At 39.6% G+C, this 24,038-nt stretch overlaps 2 protein-coding genes across 5 annotated transcripts in view; both read right to left on the bottom strand.

The window, feature by feature from the left end:
- rab3ip (RAB3A interacting protein (rabin3)) overlaps nt 1–22,276 on the bottom strand; it is a 56,520-nt gene extending 34,244 nt beyond the window's left edge. For 3 of the 4 annotated variants that reach the window (XR_003718589.2, XR_003718590.2, XM_051927299.1), the window contains exon 1: nt 3,148–3,349. Coding sequence is in view for 2 of the 4 variants with exons in the window: in XM_051927299.1 (XP_051783259.1) it covers nt 3,148–3,207 (60 nt within the window). In the remaining 2 variants the exon portion in view is untranslated. Of the gene's footprint in view, nt 1–3,147; nt 3,391–5,097; nt 5,117–10,508; nt 10,782–22,186 lie in introns of those variants that run through there. The other variant, XM_051927310.1, reaches the window with a different exon arrangement.
- LOC114665320 (gastrula zinc finger protein XlCGF57.1-like) overlaps nt 1–24,038 on the bottom strand; it is an 895,535-nt gene that overhangs the window by 80,234 nt on the left and 791,263 nt on the right. The gene's annotated exons all lie outside the window — the stretch shown is intronic.

Here is a 24,038-nt window from a genome sequence, read left to right as displayed (position 1 = left end):
GTTTTCTCTTTATGAAAATGGATTGTCATGCTGGGGGATAACAAGACCTAATCGTTCAAAAGGCCACGGCCCCCTGCAAATAACGACAACATCTTTGCTGCAGTGGAAACAGACAATATACATCAAAGCTTACAATCAAAGCTTGGGCGATCTTTGTTCTTTCTAATAAAAAAGGGGTCTTCAGAAGGGAAAAGTCAGGTCAGACTCCTAATGTTACAAACTGTGCTATTTAGACAGCAAAAATACAGGTGCATCTCAATAAATTAGAATATCATCGAAAAGTTAATTTATTTCAGTAATTCAATTCAAAAAATGAAACTCATATATTACATAGATTCATTTCACACAGAGTGATATATTTCAAGCATTTATTTCTAATTCTAATTTCTATTCTAATTTATTGAGATGCACCTGTAAAGACAGCCAGAATCCTTAGATTCAAGTAAATGTGAACATCAATTACGATACAATTCTGAATCTTAAAATGAGACCAACATGTGGACCTTCTGACAGAACATCTGATGCTCAAATTATTCATCGCCCCTCTGGGTTTTCTATCTTTTCTCTCCCAGAGTTTTGTCTGTTGTGGTATAGGCTCTGGCTACATAGAGTATAATAATGCCTCCAGAAAGAAAGTGGTATCCTGGCTCATGCTCATGTTTAAACTCATTTAAACACACTGTCACACACACATGCAGAGTGGACATCTTCAGGGCTCTCAAGTCATAAGTAATACCACCCCAAACCCTATCACCAGCACCTGCAGTTCAGACGCTCGCCAGCCTGAAGACAAGTGACTTCAGTGTCTTCTCCTTCCAGGTTAGCAATATTCACCAGAAGTCGGACCATTACTACAGTGGACGGATTGATTCCAAAACCTAGTTTTTTTTTTTTTTCCTATGTGGCAAACCTTCTTGTATGCTTGTGTGCCGTTTCTTTTGCCCCTTTTACCAATGTAATGAGAAGTCAAGCCAAATGACACCTTTTATTGACCAACTAAAAATATTACAATATGCAAGCTTTCGAGGCAATTTAGGCCCCTTCTTCAGGCAGGGTGTGCAATGATTACATCTTCCACAGATTTGTTGTTGCTCTCCTGCTCATTCTCATAATCGGGCTGTTCAGGCTTCATTTGCTGGTGTTTTGCTGGTAGCTGGGCACACCCCATTAGTTCCAGTATTTACCTCAGCCTGCAATGAGATGTTGACTCTCATAGATCCTGTCAGCTTACAGTCTGCCTGCTTTTCTGCACTTTCTAGGTGTCGCCTAAAGCCAGGCGATGATGACTGGTGTCGTATGTGGACCTCTCTATGTCACTTACGTTGGCATCCCTAGGACTAACCAGCCATCACTAGCACAAGGAGATAAAAAAAATGGAGCAAAAAGAAGTTGGGCTCCACATTCTTGCTTTCAGGATGATTGATCAGTCTAGCAAAATGACAACTTCTATTGGCTAACTAAAAAGATTACAATATGCAAGCTTTCGAGGCAACTCAGGCCCCTTTTCAGGCAGTTTGTAATTGTAATGGTAATTGATTACATTTTGTAATATGTAATGGTAATTGATTACATTTTGTAATCCACAATTATAATTGATTATGTGTTGTATAATATGTAATTGTAATTGATTACATTTTGTAATTCGCAATTGTAATTGGTTACATTTTGTAATTTGTAATTGTAATTGATTACATCTTGCCTGAAGAAGGGGCCCGAGTTGCCTCGAAAGCTTGCACATTGTAATCTTTTTAGTTAGCTAATAAAAGGTGTCATTTTGCTTGACTTCTCACTACATTCATAATGGCTAACACGGTACAACACCCTTTTTTTACCAACAATTAACTGCTACCAACCCATTAATGTTTAGTCTCTGTTTTTGTCACAACACCCTTCGTGTGATTTCCTTCAGCCAACACTCGTCACCTTCCTGGTGTTGCATATATGGCAGGTTGCTGCAGCACAGGTGATGCTTTTTTATTATTATTAGTACCTCACTGTTTGCAGCAAACTGCATAACCTTTTTGCTCACAACACTCCTAAACGAACCCATTTTGAGCATTCTTTATTTTCACTAAATGGGTTTAATCCAATCCCAGATGTGAAAATGATGTGACATGTAGCCTATTTACAGCTGTCATGTGTTTACTTAGGTAAACAGCATGTCAAACAAGTCTATATCTCATATGATCAATAAAGTTAATTGAACAATTAATTATGAACATGACTAAAACTATCCAAATGCTTTCACCACATCACACTTGCAAAAATAAGGGGAAACAAAGCTGACATGAGGCAAGAAATCCCAGCCTCTCATACAAGAGAAAAGCAAGGTGTCAGGGGCTCAACAATATAATTTTATTAGGCAATACACTGGCTGATGTCTTATTCTTGATGAAAACAGTACTAATTACAATTGTTGACATCCATCTTTTTACAGTTGGAGCAAAGGCAAGTTAGCTAACCCGCTCAGGGTCACATAGCAAATCAGAGACAAGAACCGCATTGGTATGTCGACTAAAGGCACCTGACTTTACACCTCAACAGTGGACTTGATCGAGACAAGAGGCAAGGTGAAACCCCTAAAAACATACTTAACACTTAAATTTCAAATTAAAGCTGTGTTAAAAAAATAAAATAAATAATAATCATATATCAGCCAAGTTTAGCAAAGCAAGCTTGATTACGGCACGACTAATATGGTCTCGTTTTGAGGCTATCCTTTAAAGCCACTGTTTGGAAAGTAGTTTCTTTAGGATTAGATTTACTCCATGTATACGCTTCACTGGGTACAAGGGTGCTTTGTAATGCACTCCTGAAGGATGGGTATCTTTTATAAAATGTGTAATACACATGTCGTAATTGTCAATTCCGTATAAACTCTGCACTTGCACTGGAATTTTCAAAACAAATCATACAGTTGTTTTATTTTTTTCTTTAAACAAATACTCATTTTGACACATGTAACAGTTTGGAGTATTTGTAGCTAATGAAACCTGAAACAAGTGCAGAATCTGCTGCCATCTCCATCATAAGCCTGATTCAACAAGAGCATTCACTCCTGTCACAGACCTGCACTGGTCAGGTTTTATCAGTGGCTTTTACTTTCAGTCAAATGTAAAAAGGACACAGTGATGCTGGACGCCTTACCCTTTGTGCTTTGGCAAGCTCTTCTTTTAACCTCTCGTAACCTTTTTCTCTTACTTCCATAACAGATGGGCTCCTAAGATGGGACAGGCTGTCTGTGCTCAGGCTGAAGACGTCCTCAGCCTCATCTGCAGCTGGGGCTCCCACATTGCCATCTAAGAAGTCTGTTTCCAAGCGTGCACTGTCTCGTCTGGCTGGCGGCTGGGTACTGCCACCCACCTGGTGAGCAGCGCAGGGAGCAGAGAACTGGTTTTCTGAGGTGGGAATGCTGCAACAGCAAAGAAAAAAAGTCAGAGAGAGAAAAAAAAAATGACGTCTGATCTATGTTGCCTCTGTGGAAAAGTACTGCAACTGGTTTTCACTACTTCCATATGCCAGAGCTCTACAAACACGATGAGACTCTATTACGCTGCATGATTGCCTATTAAATTTCTGACAATCAACAGTAGCAGCAGGCCAATATAAAGTTACAAAAATAATAAGCATTAATCTGAACTACAATAAACAGATTTAAAGAGAAACTGCTGTCACTGTGGCAGTACAGTATGTGGTGCCTACCAATGTGTACAGTATGCATCAAAGAGAGATTACGGTTACGCTTTATAATGTACCTGGTTTCCATTATACAAGTACATCAAATTAATGCAAGAGAAAGTCAAGAGAAAAAACAAAATCCATCCTCTTACCAACAAAACAAGATTCAGAAAATTGCATTTCCTTCTGAACTTCGGGGAATTAAATAACCAAAAAAGTGACGGAGGGCAACTCTGGATGTTTCACACAGGGAAGGGTTGATTTAGGCTCACTGGATAGATCAGTTATTGTGCATTACATTTTATTGAGTTATTCATGCATGGCTATGTCTCTGCACATTTCACTGCATACGGACCATAAGTTATTTCCCCTCCTGTTAAGACCATGCAAGTCGAGCCATAGTACAAAGCAGCTGCATTGTATGTGTTACAAATAAGCAATAATATTATATATTTTATATATACATAACCAATGTCATCCTGTTTTTTCTCATGTGAAACTGTCGCACGCTCAATGCTGTGTAGGCAGGAGCGTTGTCGTGATACAGAAGCCACTTGCCTAATTGTCACAATTTGGGTCATTTTCTCCACACTGCATCATGCAATCGCTTGAGAACTTCAAAGATGGTGCTTGGCTAAATGATGCAGAGGGCAGTCTGGCACACGCACCAAGCAGCAAACGTCGGAACTAACACCCCTCCAGCTCCCAGAAACAAATTCTCATTATTTTTTTATTATTGTATGGAGGTCAAGTCACCACCTTGGATTCTTTGTCATGTTTCTCAAACCATAGCTGAACAATTCTTGCTGTGTGGATCAATATTTGACTCCATCAAGGTCATGTCAAGTTACAGAACCAGTATCTGCTTATAGCAGCACTATTTTATTCCATAATGTACAGGCAGGTACAGTTAGCAGTCATAATCCTAAGATGAATGTCCAATTCTGCCGCCTTTTGTATGAAGGAGCCTCTACAAAGGTGTCAGCTCAACTCTGATTTATACCTTTATCACCAGATGAAGTAGAGGGCTGATATTGGTGTAGGCTGCAATTCAGCAATTTACTCAGAAATGTAGGTTTTGCACCTGAAGTTCTGCATCCCTGTTAAATCTGCTGTCTTAACAGGATTTGTGTGCCACTAAAAGCCAAGCAGAAAGCACGTCTACTTTTCCTTACAGTTGTATCAGGAGTAAACTTTGCTGTCCTGAAAGGACAGACAAGGTAAAATAGTTACTTGGCCACAGTACCATTAGGTACAGTCACGTCCATAAGCATTTGGACAGTGCCACAACTTTCATAATTTTGACTCTGTACACCACCACAATGGATTTGGAATAAAACAAACAATCAATCATCTTCAATGGCAAAGTCAATCAATTGATCTCAACCCAATTAGACAGCTGCAGTAAAGGCCTGGCACAGCATCACTAGGGTGGAAACTCAGCACTTGGAGATGGCCAGGGGTTCAGACTTTAGGCAGTCATTGAATGTAAAGGATTTTCAATAAAATATTGAAAATGTTCATTATATTTAGGATCATGTTAGTTTGACCAAATTCTTTTGAGCCCCTGAAAATAGGGGGACCATGTATAAACATGGCTGTCATTCTTAAACAGCTCATATGATCTTTTTGGTAAACCCCTTAAATTAAAGCTGAATCACATAATGATTGCTTTACTTCAAATCCATTGTGGTGGCATACAGAGTCAAAATTACGAACATTGTCCAAATACTTATGGACCTGACTGTAAGTTTGGTAGAAACTGAAGGCAGCATTTGACCAGAAGAAAGTGACACCAACTGAAAAGCACGGTGGTAAAAATGTTATGGTTTAGGCCTGCTTTGCTGCATCAGGGCCAGAGCAGCTTAACATCATAGAATCCACCAGGAACGTCATCGTACCTGACGGTGCCTGAGGATAATGTTTGACCATCAGTCAGAAAATTGAAGCTCAACTGAAATTGTACCTTATAATATGAAAATGACCCTAAACATAACAGTAATTCCACCAAGGAATGACTATAAAGCAAGAAATGGAGAGCTCGGGAATGGCCGAGTCAAAGACTGGATCTGAATCCCATCAAGATGCTGTGGGGGGATTTGAAATGGACTGTGCGTGTATGATGCCCTAAAAATACTGCACAGCTGAAAGAATTCTGCATGGAGGGCTGGGGAAACAACACCTTTCTCCCAGTTGATGTCAGAGGTGGTTAGGCGGTTATAGGAGACACTTAAGAGGGCAATACCAGCTCAGAGAGCCAAGAGTCTACTTACTTCTTCCACGGACAGATGTGGCACATCTGTATGTTAATATTTATTACATTTTTGTAAAGTCAAATTTTCTTTTTTTTTTTTTTCCTGAATTAAGTCACCTTTACCTAAATGTATTGCTTAAAGGAAGATAGAATCTTGAAATGTCCACATACGCTGAAAAACAAAAAAAAACATTCATGGGAGCTACCCATTTTTTCATGATTGTATATAGTTGTACTGTACAAAGAGTGTATATGTGTACTAGCAAAATTACTCTGCCTGCTCAAGTATATTTGTATAACGGGTCAAAGAAAGAAAGCAAATGTTGTGCTTTGTTGACCCTTTTGTTACTGTGTCCCATCTGTCAACTCCACTACCTCTCCATCAATTCTTATGCTCTCATGAGCTGAGAATTTCTCCTTTTGTGTCTGCCTGTCTAATATCACAGTTAGGAAGAGCAGTAATTTTCTTAAACTTAACACCAGAATTACCAGAGCCTACGAAAAAACTCGTAGATCCGTCCCACCTTAAATCGCTTCGCACTTCTCCATCAGCGTCTTTTGTCCTGTAAATGTGTTGACAAGCGTCAAGCAGCCAGTAGCCTGCTATCACATCCCCCACCACCTCACAGTTTTCTCAGCTCAAGTCTGTTTACCTGCGTGTCAATTGCTTAGAGTTGTATAGAGTGAGAAGTCAAGCAAAATCACACCTTTTATAAATACTATATCGTTACTTGGAACACATGCATTTCATGTGTGTTCCATGTCTACAATGATCTATGTAAACACATCGTTAAAACAGAAACATTTTTCATGTTTTAGTAAAAATTGATAAAATGTAGACAGGAAGTTTATAATGTGTGAAGCCTGAAGTCCAAATATCAAAGAAACACTTTCACAAAAGGTACAAATATAACAGAACAAGTGCGCTTTTATTCAAAAATATAACTTCAGAAAAAGAAACCGCGTTAGGGTGCGACATTAACACGCATTTACTACGACTGCTTCGGTGGCGCAACGGTATCAACTGTTGACTGGTAATCAAAACTTCACGGGTTCGATCCCCGACGAGTCCGTTTTTGAGAAGTGAGCTGCTTTTATTCTTACTATTTTAGAATAAAAGCATACATTTGATTTCAGTCTGTGACAGCCAATGTAAATGTATGATACTTGTAAAGGTTAGCTTTGTTGTTTTTTTGTTTTTATTCAGTTTCATTCTCTCAGTTGCGTTCATGACCCTAAAACTGACACTGTTGTTTTAACATAAAGACGCGCTATAGCTCTGCAGTGTACTTGTGACTTTACGCTGTAGGAAGAAAGTAAATAAACCAAGGTAAATAAGTAAATAACATTCAATCTGGCTCTTATATACAAAGTACGGCAGCTTCCACCTGCAGCTACAGACTTTTCAGTTTGCAAGAATTGGTACGAGAATGCAGTCAGACTTCTTTTTAGGGCGCATATACCATCCAGATGTAAACACTTGCGTGGAGAGTCGCTTGCGAACTGAAGAGTCTAGAGCTGCGGGTGGAAGCTACCGTCGCTGTACTTTGTATATAAGAGCCAGATCAAATGTTATTTACCTTGGTTTATTTACTTACTTCCTACAGCACAAAGTCACAAGTACATTGCAGAGCTATAGCGTGTTGTTATGTTAAAACAACAGTGTCAGATGGGGAGTGGGGTGGGGGGGGGAGTGGGGTGGTGGGCTGGGTAGGATCGTGAATACGACAGAGAATGAAACTTAATAAATAAATAAATAAATAAAAAAACAAAGCTAACCTTTACAAGTATCATACATTTACATCGGCTGTCACAGACTGAAATCAAATGTATGTTTTTATTCTAAAATAGTAAGAATAAAAGCAGCTCACTTCTCAAAACGGACTCGTCGAGGATCGAACCCATGAAGTTTTGATTACCAGTCAACAGTTGATACTGTTGCACCACCGAAGCAGTCGTAGTAAATGCGTGTCAATGTCACACCCTAACATGGGTTCTTTTTCTGCAGTTATATTTTTCAATAAAAGCGCACTTGTTCTGTTATATTTGTACCTTTTGTGAAAGTGTTTCTTTGATATTTGGACTTCAGGCTTCACACATTATACAGTTCATGTCTACATTTTGTCAATTATTACTAAAACATGAAAAACATTTCTGTTTTAACAATATGTTTACATAGATCGTTGTAGACACGGAACACACATGAAATGCATGTGTTCCAAATAACGATATAATATTTATAAAAGGTGTGATTTCCTTTGACTTCTCACTCTATACAACTCCAAGCAACTGATACGCATGTAAACAGACTTGAGCTGAGAAAACTGTGTGGCGGTGGGGGATGTGATAGCAGGCTGTTGCTGCTTGCTGCTTATCAACACATTAACAGGACAAAAGACGCTGATGGAGAAGTGCGAAGCAATTTAAGGTGGGACGGATCTATGAGTTTTTTAGTAGGCTCTGGTAATTCAAGTGTTAAGGGGGAAAAAAACCAAATACTGCTAACTGATTATAGAATAAGAAAAAAAACACATGTATCTGATAATAAAACTGTCAGCCTTTGACTATAAAGCTAGATGAAATTACATTTAGTTGCTGACCTTGATTGTGAACTGAACTATAAAACTTGCATTACCCAGATTACAAAAGCGGCATTTTTATATTCAAGGAACAGAGCACAACTTCATGCTTTTCTGCCACTACAGGACGCTGGAACATATTTTGTTTTTAAGCCACCCAGAGTTCTGTTTGTACTTTTAACAGAAGTACAAATAATGACAAACAGACTACAGAATGCTTAAAATGCAGCAGCAAGAGTTCTAACCAAAAAAATCAAATATCTGAGCACATAACAGCATTAGCCACACTTCATTGGCTTCCAACATCTTTTAGGATTGACTTTAAAACACTCTTAAGGGTCTTAAAAATCTTCCAACATTCCATATTTTGGAATGCCTATCATTATATTTAACCCAATTTGTTCTACCTTATATCATGAAGTCTTTATCTACTCAACATACCCAGAATAAACTGTAAAATGTCAGGAAAGAGGACTTTATGTTTATAAACAAAAATCTGGAGTTATCTCCGTAGATTTTCTCTTATACTCAGATATGGGGATGGATATTTGAGGAGTAAACCGCAAAACAATGATTAAATTTGTATAGTATGTACATCAAAGAACCATCAACAACAAATCAATCAATTTAATAATATACTGAACAATTATTATAAAAGTAAAGTTGAATAAATCGAACTCTGCAGCTGCGTGAATAAAAAAGTACCACTTCCGGTTACCGTAAATAGCTCAAAAGTTGATAGAAATCTATGTTTTATACCTAATACTTGTATGCAAAATTTGGTTGACCTAAGTGAAAGTGTACTCAAGTTATCTTGTTTACACACTTACACATACACACAAACGTAATTCCAAAAATGGTATTTTCGGATTCAGGGAGGTCTAAAACATCGAGATTCATCAAAATCTTGAGGTCGAATTTTTGAACAATTACAATACTTTCTCTATAATTTGTATACGAGAAAATAAAAATGTACTAACAGAAATATGTTAAGCATGCACTGTACAACACTTCAAAAATGCACTAAAAACACACTTTTCCCAAGTTAGGTTTTTCATAAGTATCATTAGCTCCAGTTCAAAAAAATGTTAAGACTCTTGCATGCTGAAATTGTTTTAACTCAGAGTTTGCTTAGCACAACAGAGGTGGCGGATTATACCGTCCACATGGTAGCCACTCACATGTGCAATACAATTTGTGACAGTTGCATTGTGGTTAGCTGCTAATCCCTTCTTTTTCTTAGGATCCTGCGATGGCTTTATGTGCAATTGCACCATTAAAGGACCTTCCCAGCAATCTTACTTTCACAGCACCTCTGACATGATTAGTGCTCTCTGATTCCATGTCTCAATGTCTTGGATAAGGTAAATACAGAATGCTCAAGAGGAGCTGGTCAGCCAATTCTACCAAGTTATCATAAGTTTGCATTCTTGAATTACTGAAGATTGTGGAGGTTATTTTCTCAATGTTTTGTGTTTTCCTCTCATTTTTTGCCATATGAATATAGTAATTGTTTAAGTATTGTTACTGTGCCAGTAGCATCTTACTGGTATCTGTTTTCAAATTATAATGTAAACTGGAATTGTAATTTATTTTGGTATGGCACAATGAGCTACACTCAGTGCATGAAATGCAATCCTAGTAAAACTATATTAGTTTCATGAAAAGTATAATTAATAAATAAACTTAATAAGGATAAATGGAAAAATGGAGTGATAATGCAACATTTAATATAAAAATACATCTCTGCACCCAACAAAAATATGAGAAAGGGGAAACTAAAGTACAAATTAAAGATGTGTAAGAGTCTTACCATAAATCCTGTGGCACTTTAAAACATCTGTTTAAACCCCCTTTTGTATAACCATTTACTAGTATCAGGAATAAAGAAGATTCAATTTGGAGTTAGAAAAAGCCTCTGAAATTACAAGAGCCATTATGGACCTCAAGAACAATCAGACATCCGTAGGTTATATGCAGTTTAGCTGAACACTTGCCTTCCATTTGCCGTCTCCTCATTGTTCAGATGTCTGGGCGCAGAGTATACTGGCTGAGTGGGGAGCTCAGATGCATTTAAAGTATTTGGAGGTCCTGGGTTCGAGCTCACCGATGGGTGAGTCCGATAGACAATGTTGGGCGAGGTAGTGTGCTTCGGTGTTCGAGTCTCCGAAAGGCTCTGGAGATCTGGAGTTGTGGGTGAAGCCAAGTTAACTTCATGGAAGCCTTCAAGGGGGTCACTGGCCATAGCAAAAACTTCATTATACGGATTCCTGCAAGTTAGAGATGAGAACAACATAACAAAATAAATTTTTACAAACACAGATTTTTTTTTTCTAAGTTACACACATTGACTATACCACAATTTATTCAGCAACTAATTTATGAAAGAACTCCTTCCTTCTTTAATGGAGGGTCAAACAAATCTGCATAATTAACTCCACCCAAGCCAAATGTTAAATGCAAACTGGTGGATTTACCCACCTGCTGCATATTTTCCTTTGACCTGTGTAATGTGTTGGTTCACAGCCTTCTGCTTGGAGTCACACTACACTCCATTCAGGCATTGACATACGGCCTCTCTGTAGCATGTCTTATAAAACATTGCCAAGAGGTACAAGGACCAAAAGATTATGGATCACTGCATGGACTGGGCAATGTGCCTGCAATGATTTACTCAGCAGCTGCTAAGATCTAGCCCACGGTGTCTCAAGTTCAGTCCTGAGATACCAATGTGGCTGTAGGTTTTTATTCCAATTAGTTTAACAATTTAGACAGGCTCATCCTTACAGATGTTGTTGTTGGTATCCCACCATAAAAAAAGTCTCTGAAGTATCTAGAAACAGACAAAAGTAACTGGCACACATCATTGTTTATTTCACATTTAGCAAAATTCAGACTCTGCTTTAGAGTTTTGATTCAACAGAATATTTCAAACAATAACAAATGAAAATGGATGGACAAAAATCATCCTGAGCTTAATATTTGCATAACCTTTAAAGGCAATCACTGCAAACAAGCGATTTCTGGAGCTCTCAGTAGGACTTCTGCACAGGGCAACAGGTTGTCTGGCCCACTCTTCCAGAGCAAGTTGCACCAGCTGTGTCTGCTTGTTCCAGTTGTTTCCATAGATGTTCAAAAGAATTCAAATCAGGGCTCATAGAAGGCCACTTTAGAACAGTCCAATGTTTTGTTCTTAGCCATTCTTGGATGCTTTCAGCTCTGTGTTTTCACTCATTATCCTGTTGGAGGATACATAACCTGTGACTGCGACAGAGCTTTGTGACACTACACAGTATGTTTCGCTCCAGAATGTCATGATAGTCTTGAGATTTCATTGTTCCCTGCACAGACTCGAGGCATCCAATGCCAGACATAGCCCCAAAACATAACCGAGCCTCCTCTATGTTTTGCAGTAGGCATGGTGTTCTTTTCTTCAAAAGCTTCATTTTTTTATCTGTGGAAATAGAGCTGATGTGACTTGCCAAAAAGCTCCAAATTTGGGTCATTTTCCCAAAACACATTCTCCCGGAAGTATTGTGGCTTGTCAGTATGCATTTAAGCAAATTCCATTTTGTCTTTTTTAGGTTTTTCTTACAGCAGTGGAGTCTTCCTAGGCCTTCTTCCTTTGAGCCCACACTCACTCAAAAAGCAACAAATGGTGTGATCAGCCACTGATGGACTCTGACCTTGGAGTTCAGCTTGTATCTCTTTGGACGTTGTCTTTGGCTTTTTGTCTGTCACTCTCACTGTCTTTCTGCCCATTCTGGGATTGATTTTCCTTTTGCAGTCACATCCAGAGAGGTTGGCTACAGTCCTGTGGACCTGAAGCTTCTTAATAATTTTTGCAGGAACATCAAGCTGCTTGGAGATGGTCTGCTAGCCTTTGCCATTAACATGCTTGTCTATCATTTTCTGATCTCCTCAGAAAACTCTCTCCTTTGCCTCCTCTGGTCCATGATCAATGTGGGACACACGATGATACCAAACAGCAGAGTGATGACTTTCCTCCATTTAAATTGCCTGAATGACTGATTGATTGCACGACTGGAGACGTGCAACATTAATTAAAGAAAGCAGCTAGTTTGATAACTCACTCAAATCCAGTTATTTAGGATCTTTTCTAGGGGTACCAATAAATGTGCCCGAGCCATTTTCAGATCTTTGTAGAATAAGCAACACTTTATCTCTTTTCACAATTGCTTTGCTTTACTTGATGACATGTCAAAGGCATGTAGGAACACAGGGGACAACTGCCATTCATTTCATCACTTGACAGGAGGAATACAACACTTTTTCAATTAGCTGTAAAGGGACCAACAAATTTGTCCAAGTCTGTACTTCACATTGATCTAAATATTTAGTTAGCTGGCTCTCTTCTTTTTATATTTTTTTCTTTCAGAAAAATGTGGTAGTTTGATATTTATGTGATAAATTTGTATTCTTCCACTGACTAAGTGCTTCAGTTTCATTTACGTATTATTTTTAAGGTTTAGGGGCAAATAACAGTTAGAGCTAAAAGGGAGAACTTCAGTGTCGTTTTTGCTTGAGCTCCCAACTTCACCCTCAACCTTTAATTAGTATGAAAAGGCTTACGTAACCTAAATAGGGTGCTTTATCACCAGGCTTTTCTTAGCCTAAGAACTACAAGGTATCCTAACCTTTGCAATTAAAGTAGAAAAGAGGGATTACAAGGGACTAAAAAGTCACAGAAATATTAAGGTCCAAAACCATGTGAATCTTCAAACTTGCGCAACAACAACTTGTGATAAAAATGGAATTTGAAAGAAAGCCAATGTGTAGGTGATAAGACAGGGGTAATATGTACTATGGATGTTAACATCCAACAGCTTTGGTAAATGTTTTATGTCAAACAGTGGAAGCATGTAAATGTTTACACAGAAGTCTGAAGTTATTAACGTTGAATTGCAGCAACTCAAAACACGCAGATTTAATGCTTGTCTTATTTTCAATGAATTTTGCTAAGTACTGGAAGGTCATGTCGACTATGCTGTCCATCTAAGATGTCTGACAAAGGCCTTGCAAGTTATTTCATGTTTGATGCTTTTATAGTTGGCTGTTGCTAAGCACTAACACTTACAATCTAAAAGCCAGGACTGTATAATCACTCCAGTAAGAACAGAGAGAAAAACTGTATGAGCACAAACCCTTTGGAATTAAAAGTTTTCAAAAACTCATAATTTTCTTTTAATACAAGAAAAACATTTCAGTTTCCATACAATCAGCCTACCAACATCCCCATGAGTACAAAAAGCTCACATGACTTGGGTCTATCAGAGGTCACTTTTTTTTTTTTTTTTTTTTAATATTTTTATTTTATTAATTTTCATTGTAATCATTCCATACAAACAGATCAATTTATAACCCAACAAATTTGAAAACAAATCAAACCCCACCCCTGAGAAGGAGAGCTTAGCTAAAGGAAAATTTCTTTAAGCTTTTTAATAAGGCAACATTAGACAAAAGAAGGGGAGAAGTAAATATCTGTATAAATAAGAGATGGAGAAGGGAGTTAAATGCGGTAATAGTTAATTCTCTTATTCTAAAATAATATTGATTAAATCCTGCCAAGTTTTGAAAAAATTTTGTACAGATCCTCTAACTGAAAATTTGATTTTTTCCAATTTCAAATAATATAAAACATCAGTTTCCCACTGACTTATAAGAGGAGAATTAGGATTCTTCCAATTTAACAAAATAAGTCTGCGTGCCAAGAGTGTAGTGAATGCAATCACCGTTTGTTTGTCCTTCTCCAATTCAAGTCCATCTGGAAGGACACCAAACACAGCTGTTAGTGGGTTAGGAGGGATTGTGATACTAAGGCTGTCTGAGAGGCACTTAAAAATTTTTGTCCAAAATGATGTTAGTTTGGTGCAGGCCCAGAACATGTGACCCAGTGAGGCAGGAGCTTGGTTGCAGCGCTCGCAGGTTGGATCCTGGCCTGGAAACATTTTGGACAGTTTTAAGCGAGACAGATGAGCTCGACATATAATTTTTAGTTGAATAATTCTATGCTTTGCGCATATAGAACTCGAGTGAATTCTCTGGTTTGCTACCTTCCACTCCTTTTCTGATATATTGATTAAGAGATCTTCTTCCCAATGTCCTCTTGGATCTTTGAAAGGTAGGGACTCTAATAAGATTTTATATATTGCGGAAATAGTGTTTGTTTCCTCGGAATTGAGCAGTATTTTTTCCAGCATTGTGGAGGGTGCAAGGTGGGGGAAATCGGGCAATTTCTGTTTAACAAAATTTCTAATTTGAAGATAGTAAAAGAAATGTGTAGCTGGGAGGTTGAATTTTGAACGTAATTGTTCAAAAGATGTAAATATGTTGTCTATATAAAGATCTCTGAGCATTTTAATCCCAAAACTTTTCCAGGTATTAAAAACTGGATATACTTGCGAAGGTTGAAAGAGGTGGTTCCCTTGCAGAGGTGCCACTGAGGTTTCACTTTACATACAATCAGCCTACCAACATCCCCATGAGTACAAAAAGCTCACATGACTTGGGTCTATCAGAGGTCACTTTCTTAATACAGTAATCCCTCACTTATCGCGGGGGTTACGTTCCAGAGCCCCCCGCGATAAGTGAAAATCCGCAAAGTAGCGACCTATATTTATTTTATTATTTATACATATTTTAAGGCTTTATAAACCCTTCCCACACTCTTATAAACCTTTCTCACTCTCTTGTTAACCTTTCCCACACTCTTATAAACACTTCCTATGCTCTTAAACACTTTCTACATTCTTAAACACCTCAGACCAACACTGCACACTGCACACAGCGATCAGACGTCAATGTGTCTGCACTCGCTTTGTGAAGGGGGGCAGCTGAACTCACGCTGAGCAGAAATGGACTTTGTGCTGCTTCTGCCAAAATGCCTGCTTGTCGCTCTGCGCGTTCGGAAGAAGGAGGAGTGTGTGTGTGTGTGTGTGAGGGCTGAACGCACGTTAGCTCAAACCCCCCTCCCCGGAGGCACAGTTCCCATTGTCAAGGGGGTGGGGAGCAGAATGAACGCTAAGGAGAAGTGGACTTTGTGCTGGCTTTGTGCTGCTTGTCGCTCTGCGTGTCAATAATTTAAAAGCCTGTACATCACCAATTTTCCTGTCTCACTGTCTTGTCTTGCGTGAAGTTAAAATGTTTTATAATAGTGAGATGTTACTCATATCCTTAGCCCGACATCCACATATCATATGTGTTAACAAAGTGTGTTTTATAAGTTTACATGTGTTTAAAGCATGTGGGATGGGTATTTTAAGGCTTAAACTATAAAAATGTTTATTTATATGGTCTTTCTATATCGCGGATTTTCTCCTGTTGCTGATGGGTCTGGAACATAACTTCCGCAATAGGCGGGCAATCACTTGTATTTAAAAACCCGCGAAGTCGTGAATCCGTGAAAAGTGAACCGCGAAGTAGCGAGGGATTACTGTATACTTAATTTTGATTTACAGAATTGACCAGCAATTTGCCAAGACTATGTTGAAATTTCATTTTTGCCATAAAGCATGTTGTGATTGGGGGTAAGAGGGGGATGGGGCTTAGGCAAAAAATAAAAAAAGGGTTAGTAAACAGTTTGCAGCCTTAGTTGGATAAATATTTAAACTTTTTTATTCACATCCCTAATACGTATATACTATCTTATTCTGTGTACACATTCAAGTTGCCGAATTTTGAACTACCTGCTGCCATACCACGTGCACTTCAGAAGAGGTCATCCATCTGAAGCTAAACATGTTCAGGCCCTGCCAGTACTGGGTTGGAAGACCACCTAGGAAAAGCTTGGGTTGCTGCTGGAAGATGTGTTGGTGAGGCCAGCAGGAGGCGCTTACCCTGTGGTATTGAATGTGGATCCCAATACCCCAGTACAGTGACAGGGACACTGTGCTGTAAAAATGACACTGTCCTTTGGATGGGATGTAAAGCCGAGGTCCTAACTCTCTGTGGTCATAAAAGATTCTTGGGCATTCTTTGTAAAGAGCTGGGTGTATCCTGAATCCAGACTAAACTACCCACCACAGCCTAGTTATTCTGGCCCCCTAATCATCCCCTGTCTCTAATTGGCCCTCTCTCACACCAGTTCACCATCTAACAGTTAGTGATATTGAATGTGGATCCCAATACCCCAGTGCAGTGACTGGGACACTGTGCTGTAAAAATGACACTGTCCTTTGGATGGGATGTAAAGCCGAGGTCCTGACTTTCTGTGGTCATAAAAGATTCTTGGGCATTCTTTGTAAACAGCAGGGTGTATCCTGATATCCAGACTTAACTACCCACCACAGCCTAGTCATTCTGCCCCCCTAATCATCCCCTGTCTCTAATTGGCCCTCTCTCTCACCAGTTCACCACCTAACAGTTGATGTGTGATGAGCGGACCAGCACTAAAATGACTGCCGTCACATCATGCAGGTAGATGCTACACACTGGTGGTGGTTGACGTCGCTCCCCAATCACTGAAGTACTTTGAGTAGTGAGAAAAAGCGCTACATAAATGAAAATAATAATTATTATTATAATTAACTGAGGGCGGCATGGTGGCGCAGTGGGTAGCGCTGCTGCCTCGCAGTTGGGAGACCTGGGGACCTGGGTTCGCTTCCCGGGTCCTCCCTGCGTGGAGTTTGCATGTTCTTCCCGTGTCTGCGTGGGTTTCCTCCGGGCGCTCCGGTTTCCTCCCACATTCCAAAGACATGCGGGTTAGGTGGATTGGCGATTCTAAATTGGCTCTAGTGTGTGCTTGGTGTGTGGGTGTGTTTGTGTGTGTCCTGCAGTGGGTTGGCACCCTGCCCGGGATTGGTCCCTGCCTTGTGCCCTGTGTTGGCTGGGATTGGCTCCAGCAGACCCCCGTGACCCTGTGTTTGGATTCAGTGGGTTGGAAAATGGATGGATGGATAATTAACTGAAGTCTTTTAAGAGACACTTAAGGGCAGTCATTACAATAATCTAGCAGCAGTTTTATAGTTTTACAGCATCTTGGAAGGATGGCAACTCTAGAAATATTATTAACATGGGCATCAAATGAAAGATTATAATCTATATAAATATGTAAGTGTCTGATTACTATACTGGGAGTGTCAGAGTTGTCATCAACAAGCAGGGAACATTCACCTCTTAGTAATACTTTGGGGAACATAACCCCATCTTACTGGAGCGCCAGTGCACTTACCTCCAGGGCACCTTAAGGCCCGACTCCCATGCTGCACTGCTCAATTTAATAAAAAACTTTAAGACCAAGCACCAGCACTTCTGCTTTTTTAGAGTTCAACAAAAGAAAACTGCTAGCCACCCAAAATTTAACAATATTAGATGAGTTGATATTATATTATTATAAACTGAGACACTTCACCTGCACAAACTGATACATACGGATGTAGCTATCAGTGTAACTTCATGAAAAATCTTATAAAGCAAAATAATTCATATCAGTGTAACACACATAAATGCTTGCTACCTTCCAATAAAAATTTAGCAAACCCATTTTGTAATTTCTATATTGACACAAAAAAGGTAGTAATTGGAAAACAGAAGCCTCCAGGAGCTTGCGGACCACTGTGAGAAGCCCTTTCCTACTAATGATCACAGAAATGAATGGGAGATTAAAGTAGCTGCTCCACTTTAACATCCAGTGTAATCTGTTCCTTTGTCTACACTGTTTCTCAATAATTGCTGATATCTAGATATAATAAAGGAACAAAATGCCACAAAACAGGTAATAGTACAAGAAAGTTAAGCTAGGAAATAAAGTAGAAAATAGGGAATTTCTTCTAAATGTAAATATCATACTAAAGCATTTTTCTTAATGCAAAATAAAAACAATTTCACTTACTTGTAAGACTGACTCATAGATTTGTGAAACTGGTTAGAATGAAAAAACAACAGCCACACTGGTAACCAGGGGGCTGAATTTGAAAACTGCTAAACCATCCGATTAGTGCCAGAACGGTTTTCCATCTCCTCATCGTGTAACTTCTAGTAAATGACTATTTGTCTCATGCTATCAAAAGGCAGGGCTTTTAGGTTTGATATTTTTTGTTTCTTGATGGAAGTCTTCAACTTCTTATCAAATGAGAACACAGAGAACTTCTTTGTTAATCAGTACAGTATTAACCTGCCAGTTTACTGGCAGGATGAAAGATGTCACCTTTGTCAGCAGGCCAGAATGCAATCTTTGAGACCGAGATTATCCTGCTTCAGGGTTAAAATTTAATTAGGTCAATACAAAAAGACAGTCAATATTTTTTTTAATTTTTATCATTAAAGTTTCAGTGTGGGCGGCACGGTGGCGCAGTGGGTAGCGCTTTTGCCTCGCAGTTAGGAGACCCGGGTTCGCTTCCCGGGTCCTCACTGCGTGGAGTTTGCATGTTCTCCCTGTGTCTGCGTGGGTTTCCTCCAGTTTCCTCCCACAGTCCAAAGACATGCAGGTTAGGTGCATTGGCGATCCTAAATTGTCCCTAGTGTGCGCTTGGTGTGTGGGTATGTGTGAGCACCCTGCGGTGGGCTGGCGCCCTGCCCGGGGTTTGTTCCTGCCTTGCGCCCTGTGTTGGCTGGGATTGGCTCCAGCAGACCCCCGTGACCCTGTAGTTAGGATATAGCGGGTTGGATAATGGATGGATGGAAGTTCCAGTGTCCTGTGACATGTAAATCTGAAAATTCATGAGGTCACATCTGGAATGCTGCATGCATTGCTGATCTTTGAATTACACAAAGGATGCAGCCATCCTAGACAAACTCCAAAAAAGTCGAGTCATTCTAGGACTGAAAGGTATGAGCTATGAGGAAGCTAAAAGAGTCCAGCCTTTCTTAGAGGTGTATGGAGCTGCATTGTTTAGTTAAGAGTTGCAGTTTAGGGATCCTGAAATCTTGAGAATACATTAAAAGAATTATATGGAGGGTGGCTTTTCAGGAGAGGGACTGGACGCCATTTGCAATATCCTTTTTCCAATTAACTTTTTTATGTGTATGCTTGAATCAATACAAATTTTGAAAAAGAAAAACAGAATACAGTAACACAAAAAAAGGTATGTTGGGTTTTAGGGTCCAAAGATTTATGTTTATTTTACAGCTTAAGTTTTAGAACTGATGGGCTGGCATTTTTTTCAAACTTTCATTGGTATTTCCCAGAATTCAGAATTCTTCCAATGATATTAACTTGTTCAGGGCCATAGTAAGAAAAACAGCCCCTTACAAGTACACTGCCACCATACAGTGATACAATGGGAAAAAAACAGCTTTTCATCTCCGCTTTGCAGATCACCTGCTAGCATGCTGCTTGCTGCCGTGCGTTCTGCATCTCGCGCACAGTTTTGAACAGCAGTCGTCCAATATCTCCACGTTGGATCTCGCAAAGGGTTACCGGCAGGTGCCTCTTGAAGTTTCCAGTTGCCAGAAAATGGCATTTGCCACCTCTGACAGTCTTTACAAATTTACTACACTCCCGTTTGGTCTCCATGGCATGCCTCTAACTTTCCAGCGAATGATAGATCAGATCTTGCGTCCTCATTCCGAATACAGCTAACCCTAAGAAATGTAGGTTGGGTATGTCTGAGACTCATTATCTGGGTTATTCAATGGGCAGGGGTTTGGTTCGACCTCAACTAAAAAAGGTGGATGAGGTGCTTGCTTGCCCATGTCCAGAGACGCAGAAACAGGTTTGAGAATTTCTGGGGCTTGCCGGTTATTATAGGAGGTTTATCCCTGATTTTGCGATTAGGGGTGCTGCTATTTCCGATCTTACAAGGGGCAGGAAGAACCGCCCTGTTATCTGGTCGGATGATTGTGAATGGTCCTTTTATGATTTGAAAACTGCTTTGTCTTCTTACCTGGTTTTGCGAAATCCTGACTTCTCTAAAGATTTTGTCCTACAGACGGACGCTAGTGTGTTCGGTTTAGGCGCTCTCCTGCCTCAGGTTTTGGATGGCGAAGAGCACCCTATCATGTTTTTGAGTAGGAAATTGCTTCCACGGGAGTGTAATTATTCAATTGTTTGGCGATTAAGTGGGCTGTGGAGGCTCTCCATTATTATTTATGGCGCTGTAAGTTTACCTTGGTGACCAATCACACTTCCCTTCAGTTGCTATACTGACAGAAGGATACAAACTCCCATTTCACGAGATGGTTCTTGAGCTTGCAGCCGTTTAATTTTAGTGTCCGTCATCGCCCCAGCTCTGAGCACATTTATGCAGATGTCCTGTCGTGCCTGTCTGAGCCCGGTTTTGAGAGTTGCTTAATTCACATAGATGTGAACAAAGCTGAGGGAGGGGGTGTGAACACTGTGAACGTCGCCGTTCCTCCGAAGCCACTTCTTAAACAGTGATTCAATGGGAAACAAACACAGTTTTTCATCTCCTCTCTGCAGATCAGCTGCTAGCCTGCTACTTTCTGCCATGCCATGTGTTCTGCATCTCGCATGCGGCTTTGAACATTTAAAAGTCTGCACCGCAGCTGTCCTAGTGTCTCCCTGCCTTGTCTCTCTTCCCCCAGACATTCTCTGCTTTATTATGCTGTATTTGAATAACGTTTCTGACTCTTGAAAACCCTGAATGAACCTGTGCAACTTTGGAACTCAAATGTGTCTATAGTTTCTTTTAAAACACTCAAATTAGTAAATAATTATACAGTATTTCAATTCTGAAATAATATGCATTTTGTAGACAAAAATGTAAAATTTCGCAATTAGTTTGAAAACGTTCAAGGAAAACTGTCCTTTAACTGAAGACTACTGGCAGTAAACATTAAACATGTATTACAGAACTTTACCATGTTAACATTTGCTGAGCAGCAAAATAAAATAGCTACACCAGGACGTAGACTTCTCATTTTAACAAAAGTGGAGGAGCTATCCCTTAAATGAAAACAAAATCCATAAAAGAATGCTGATCCTGCACACCATACCTGCGTTATAGAAGAGGTAAGTATCTTCTAGTTTGTACTGCTGCCAATTCAGAAATGTGATGATGTCCTTTCCAAAATAAATATAAATCAACAAATTTCTCTGTGGAAAACAACTCAAGCAAGACATCTTTATTTTACCTACTTTAGTAGCTTAGATGCCTTCACAAAGCACACCATAAAATAAAGAGGTAAACATAAAAGGTGTAGGTGTAGGTGTAGCTGAGCAGGGCCGATACAGAACCGTAACACAAAACTGGCCATTTTCACACACATGAAATTTTCTGCACAGTATTAAAAAGGGCAGACTTACGACAAAACAAAACAAAAGGCTGCTCATGTGACCCATAAAATGGAATTAGGCCTCGTTAGTCACAGATGGATTTTTTTAAGATGTTCATGAGTCTATGAGTTAAACAAGGCTAATCCCGATTTAAAGTCACGAGTGCAAAGCAGAAAATGGCTACGACATGCAAGCATTTATCTTGCTTGAATCAGCTGGGGTGGGCCAAGTCACCAGAGTGGCTTCAATCTAAGCCATTTGTGAATAAATGACCAGAGCGTGACTAATTGTAAAAAGTGTCATGCTGCATTTCACTACAAGAAAATGATGCTAACAACACCCCAGGACAAAGCTAGAAGTGCAGCATATCCAAAGTGGCCCACTCAGAAGTAGCAGTGAAAGAATCATAAATGAAGCTTTTACGACCAGACTGCTGAAACTCCTCTTAACATGCTATCCAGATGCACTAGCAGCACTTACCATTGCCTTCTGGGTAGTGTTCTAGAGTTCTGCCCTGTGATTCTTGGAATGTGGTCGGTTACACCATTGAAAACGTCAGTGTGCAGTTTCCACCTGAGAAAAACAAAAAATGAAGTCCTCATTAGAATATAACATCTATAACTTTACACAAGTGCTTTAGTGAACAAGAATAAACTGAACCGAGCTCAATATGTAACATGAGGCGCACTACAAAATGAATGATGGGATTAAACTTCCAAACAGCATTTGACTCCAATGATGGATATCCCTCAACTATTAATATTTAGTACCTTTCATGGCTATGTATATAAAACATGAAATATTTTGGGGATGGTGGGGAAGAAGCAGTCTGCCACACACAGGAGCATAAGACAAACACTTCATGCGGCACAAATCAGCCCTCTATTCTGCCAAGCTGCACCGTCAAGCCTCAGTTTGACTAACTGAGGAAGAACACACAGAAGGCCTTGACACAGAACTATGGGATACTCAGAAGGGTGTCAGTGTACAAAGCAAATAGTGCTGCTTCTCACTGAACCAGTCGCGTAAGAGCTACGTTCAAATGAAGTCGCAAGGCTGACATGAATTAAAAATTCACAAATCCCACTTTCCAACAACTGAATATCTAAAGAAACATGACAGGAAATATTGGGAAATGAGGGGAGAGATAAGTCTAAAAAATACAGCGATAATGACTTCAAACAGGCAACTGTAACACAACTTGACTCTGGCCACCTATAACCATAAATGATGTGAATTATTAACAGATGATTATAGGAGGAACTGATTCATTGCCTCGCTGCCACAGCCTTAACAACAAAGACAGCATTCACCTTGCATATAGTACTAGCAGATGGCTACTACCTGAAGTGAGAGGTGGGGGCCATGCTGGACTGCCTGAATCAACATTAAACGTTCAATGCTATAAAATATACAGCAGCCAAGAGACATTCAAGCCGCAGTTAAGCTGGGAACCAAGTGTTTCCATGAGTCTTGGAATGAAAACAAGAAATCTGTCACTATTTCAAGCACAAATTCATGGGATTATTTTCAAGGCTCCCTGTCTTCATCTGTTAAGAACTGATGCCACAAGGCAGACCAAATCCTGCCCATCTGTCCGACAAAGAACTATACTCACATGACAACAGACCTGGCGCTGCATGGCCTCTTCATGACACACAATAACGGTGATATTAATCAACACAGGATCATGGGAGGACAGCAGTAGGGATGACAGTAATATACTTGGTGTCTTTGCTAGGCTGCCAAATCATTCTCCTGCTCATGGCAAAAACACCAGAAATACTTGGGAGTCTTACAACCCAAGGATGAAAGAGTGTTTTGTTCTCTTACTAGGATATCCAACACAATTTTATGTAATGCTATATAGGATGCCCAGGATGGGGGAGGACAGCCATTTGGTTTTTCTTAGTCTCCAGTATCGTGCCCATGCATGACTTTTTCTACGCCTTTGCATAATAACCAAACATGGACCCTCTGTGGATGCTGATGATTGAATTTCTTACTGGGCTGTATCTCATCAATAATATTAATGGATAAATACTATCAGGATTCATTTACTGTACAGTACATTCATTTGAATTGGCTTTGCTGTACTGTGTTTAACCTTACTGTAGATGTTGAGAGTCCACCATAATGTTTGGGACAGAGAGACTTTTTTCCTTAATTTAGATCTCTGCTCCACGGTTTAAAATTCCAAATCAAACAAATCAGACATCATGATGAAAATCCACATTTAAGGGGATTTGCGCACATTTCACCACACTACTTTTTGCACATGGTCCCCCCCATTTCAGGGCACCATAATGTTTGTGACACAGAAATGGCAGGT

The sequence above is a fragment of the Erpetoichthys calabaricus genome, chromosome 1 (genome assembly GCF_900747795.2).
Source record: "Erpetoichthys calabaricus chromosome 1, fErpCal1.3, whole genome shotgun sequence".
NCBI classification, from domain to species: Eukaryota; Metazoa; Chordata; class Cladistia; order Polypteriformes; family Polypteridae; genus Erpetoichthys; species Erpetoichthys calabaricus.
Note: the sequence above shows the minus strand (reverse complement) of the source record. Positions and strands in the feature narration are given on the sequence as shown.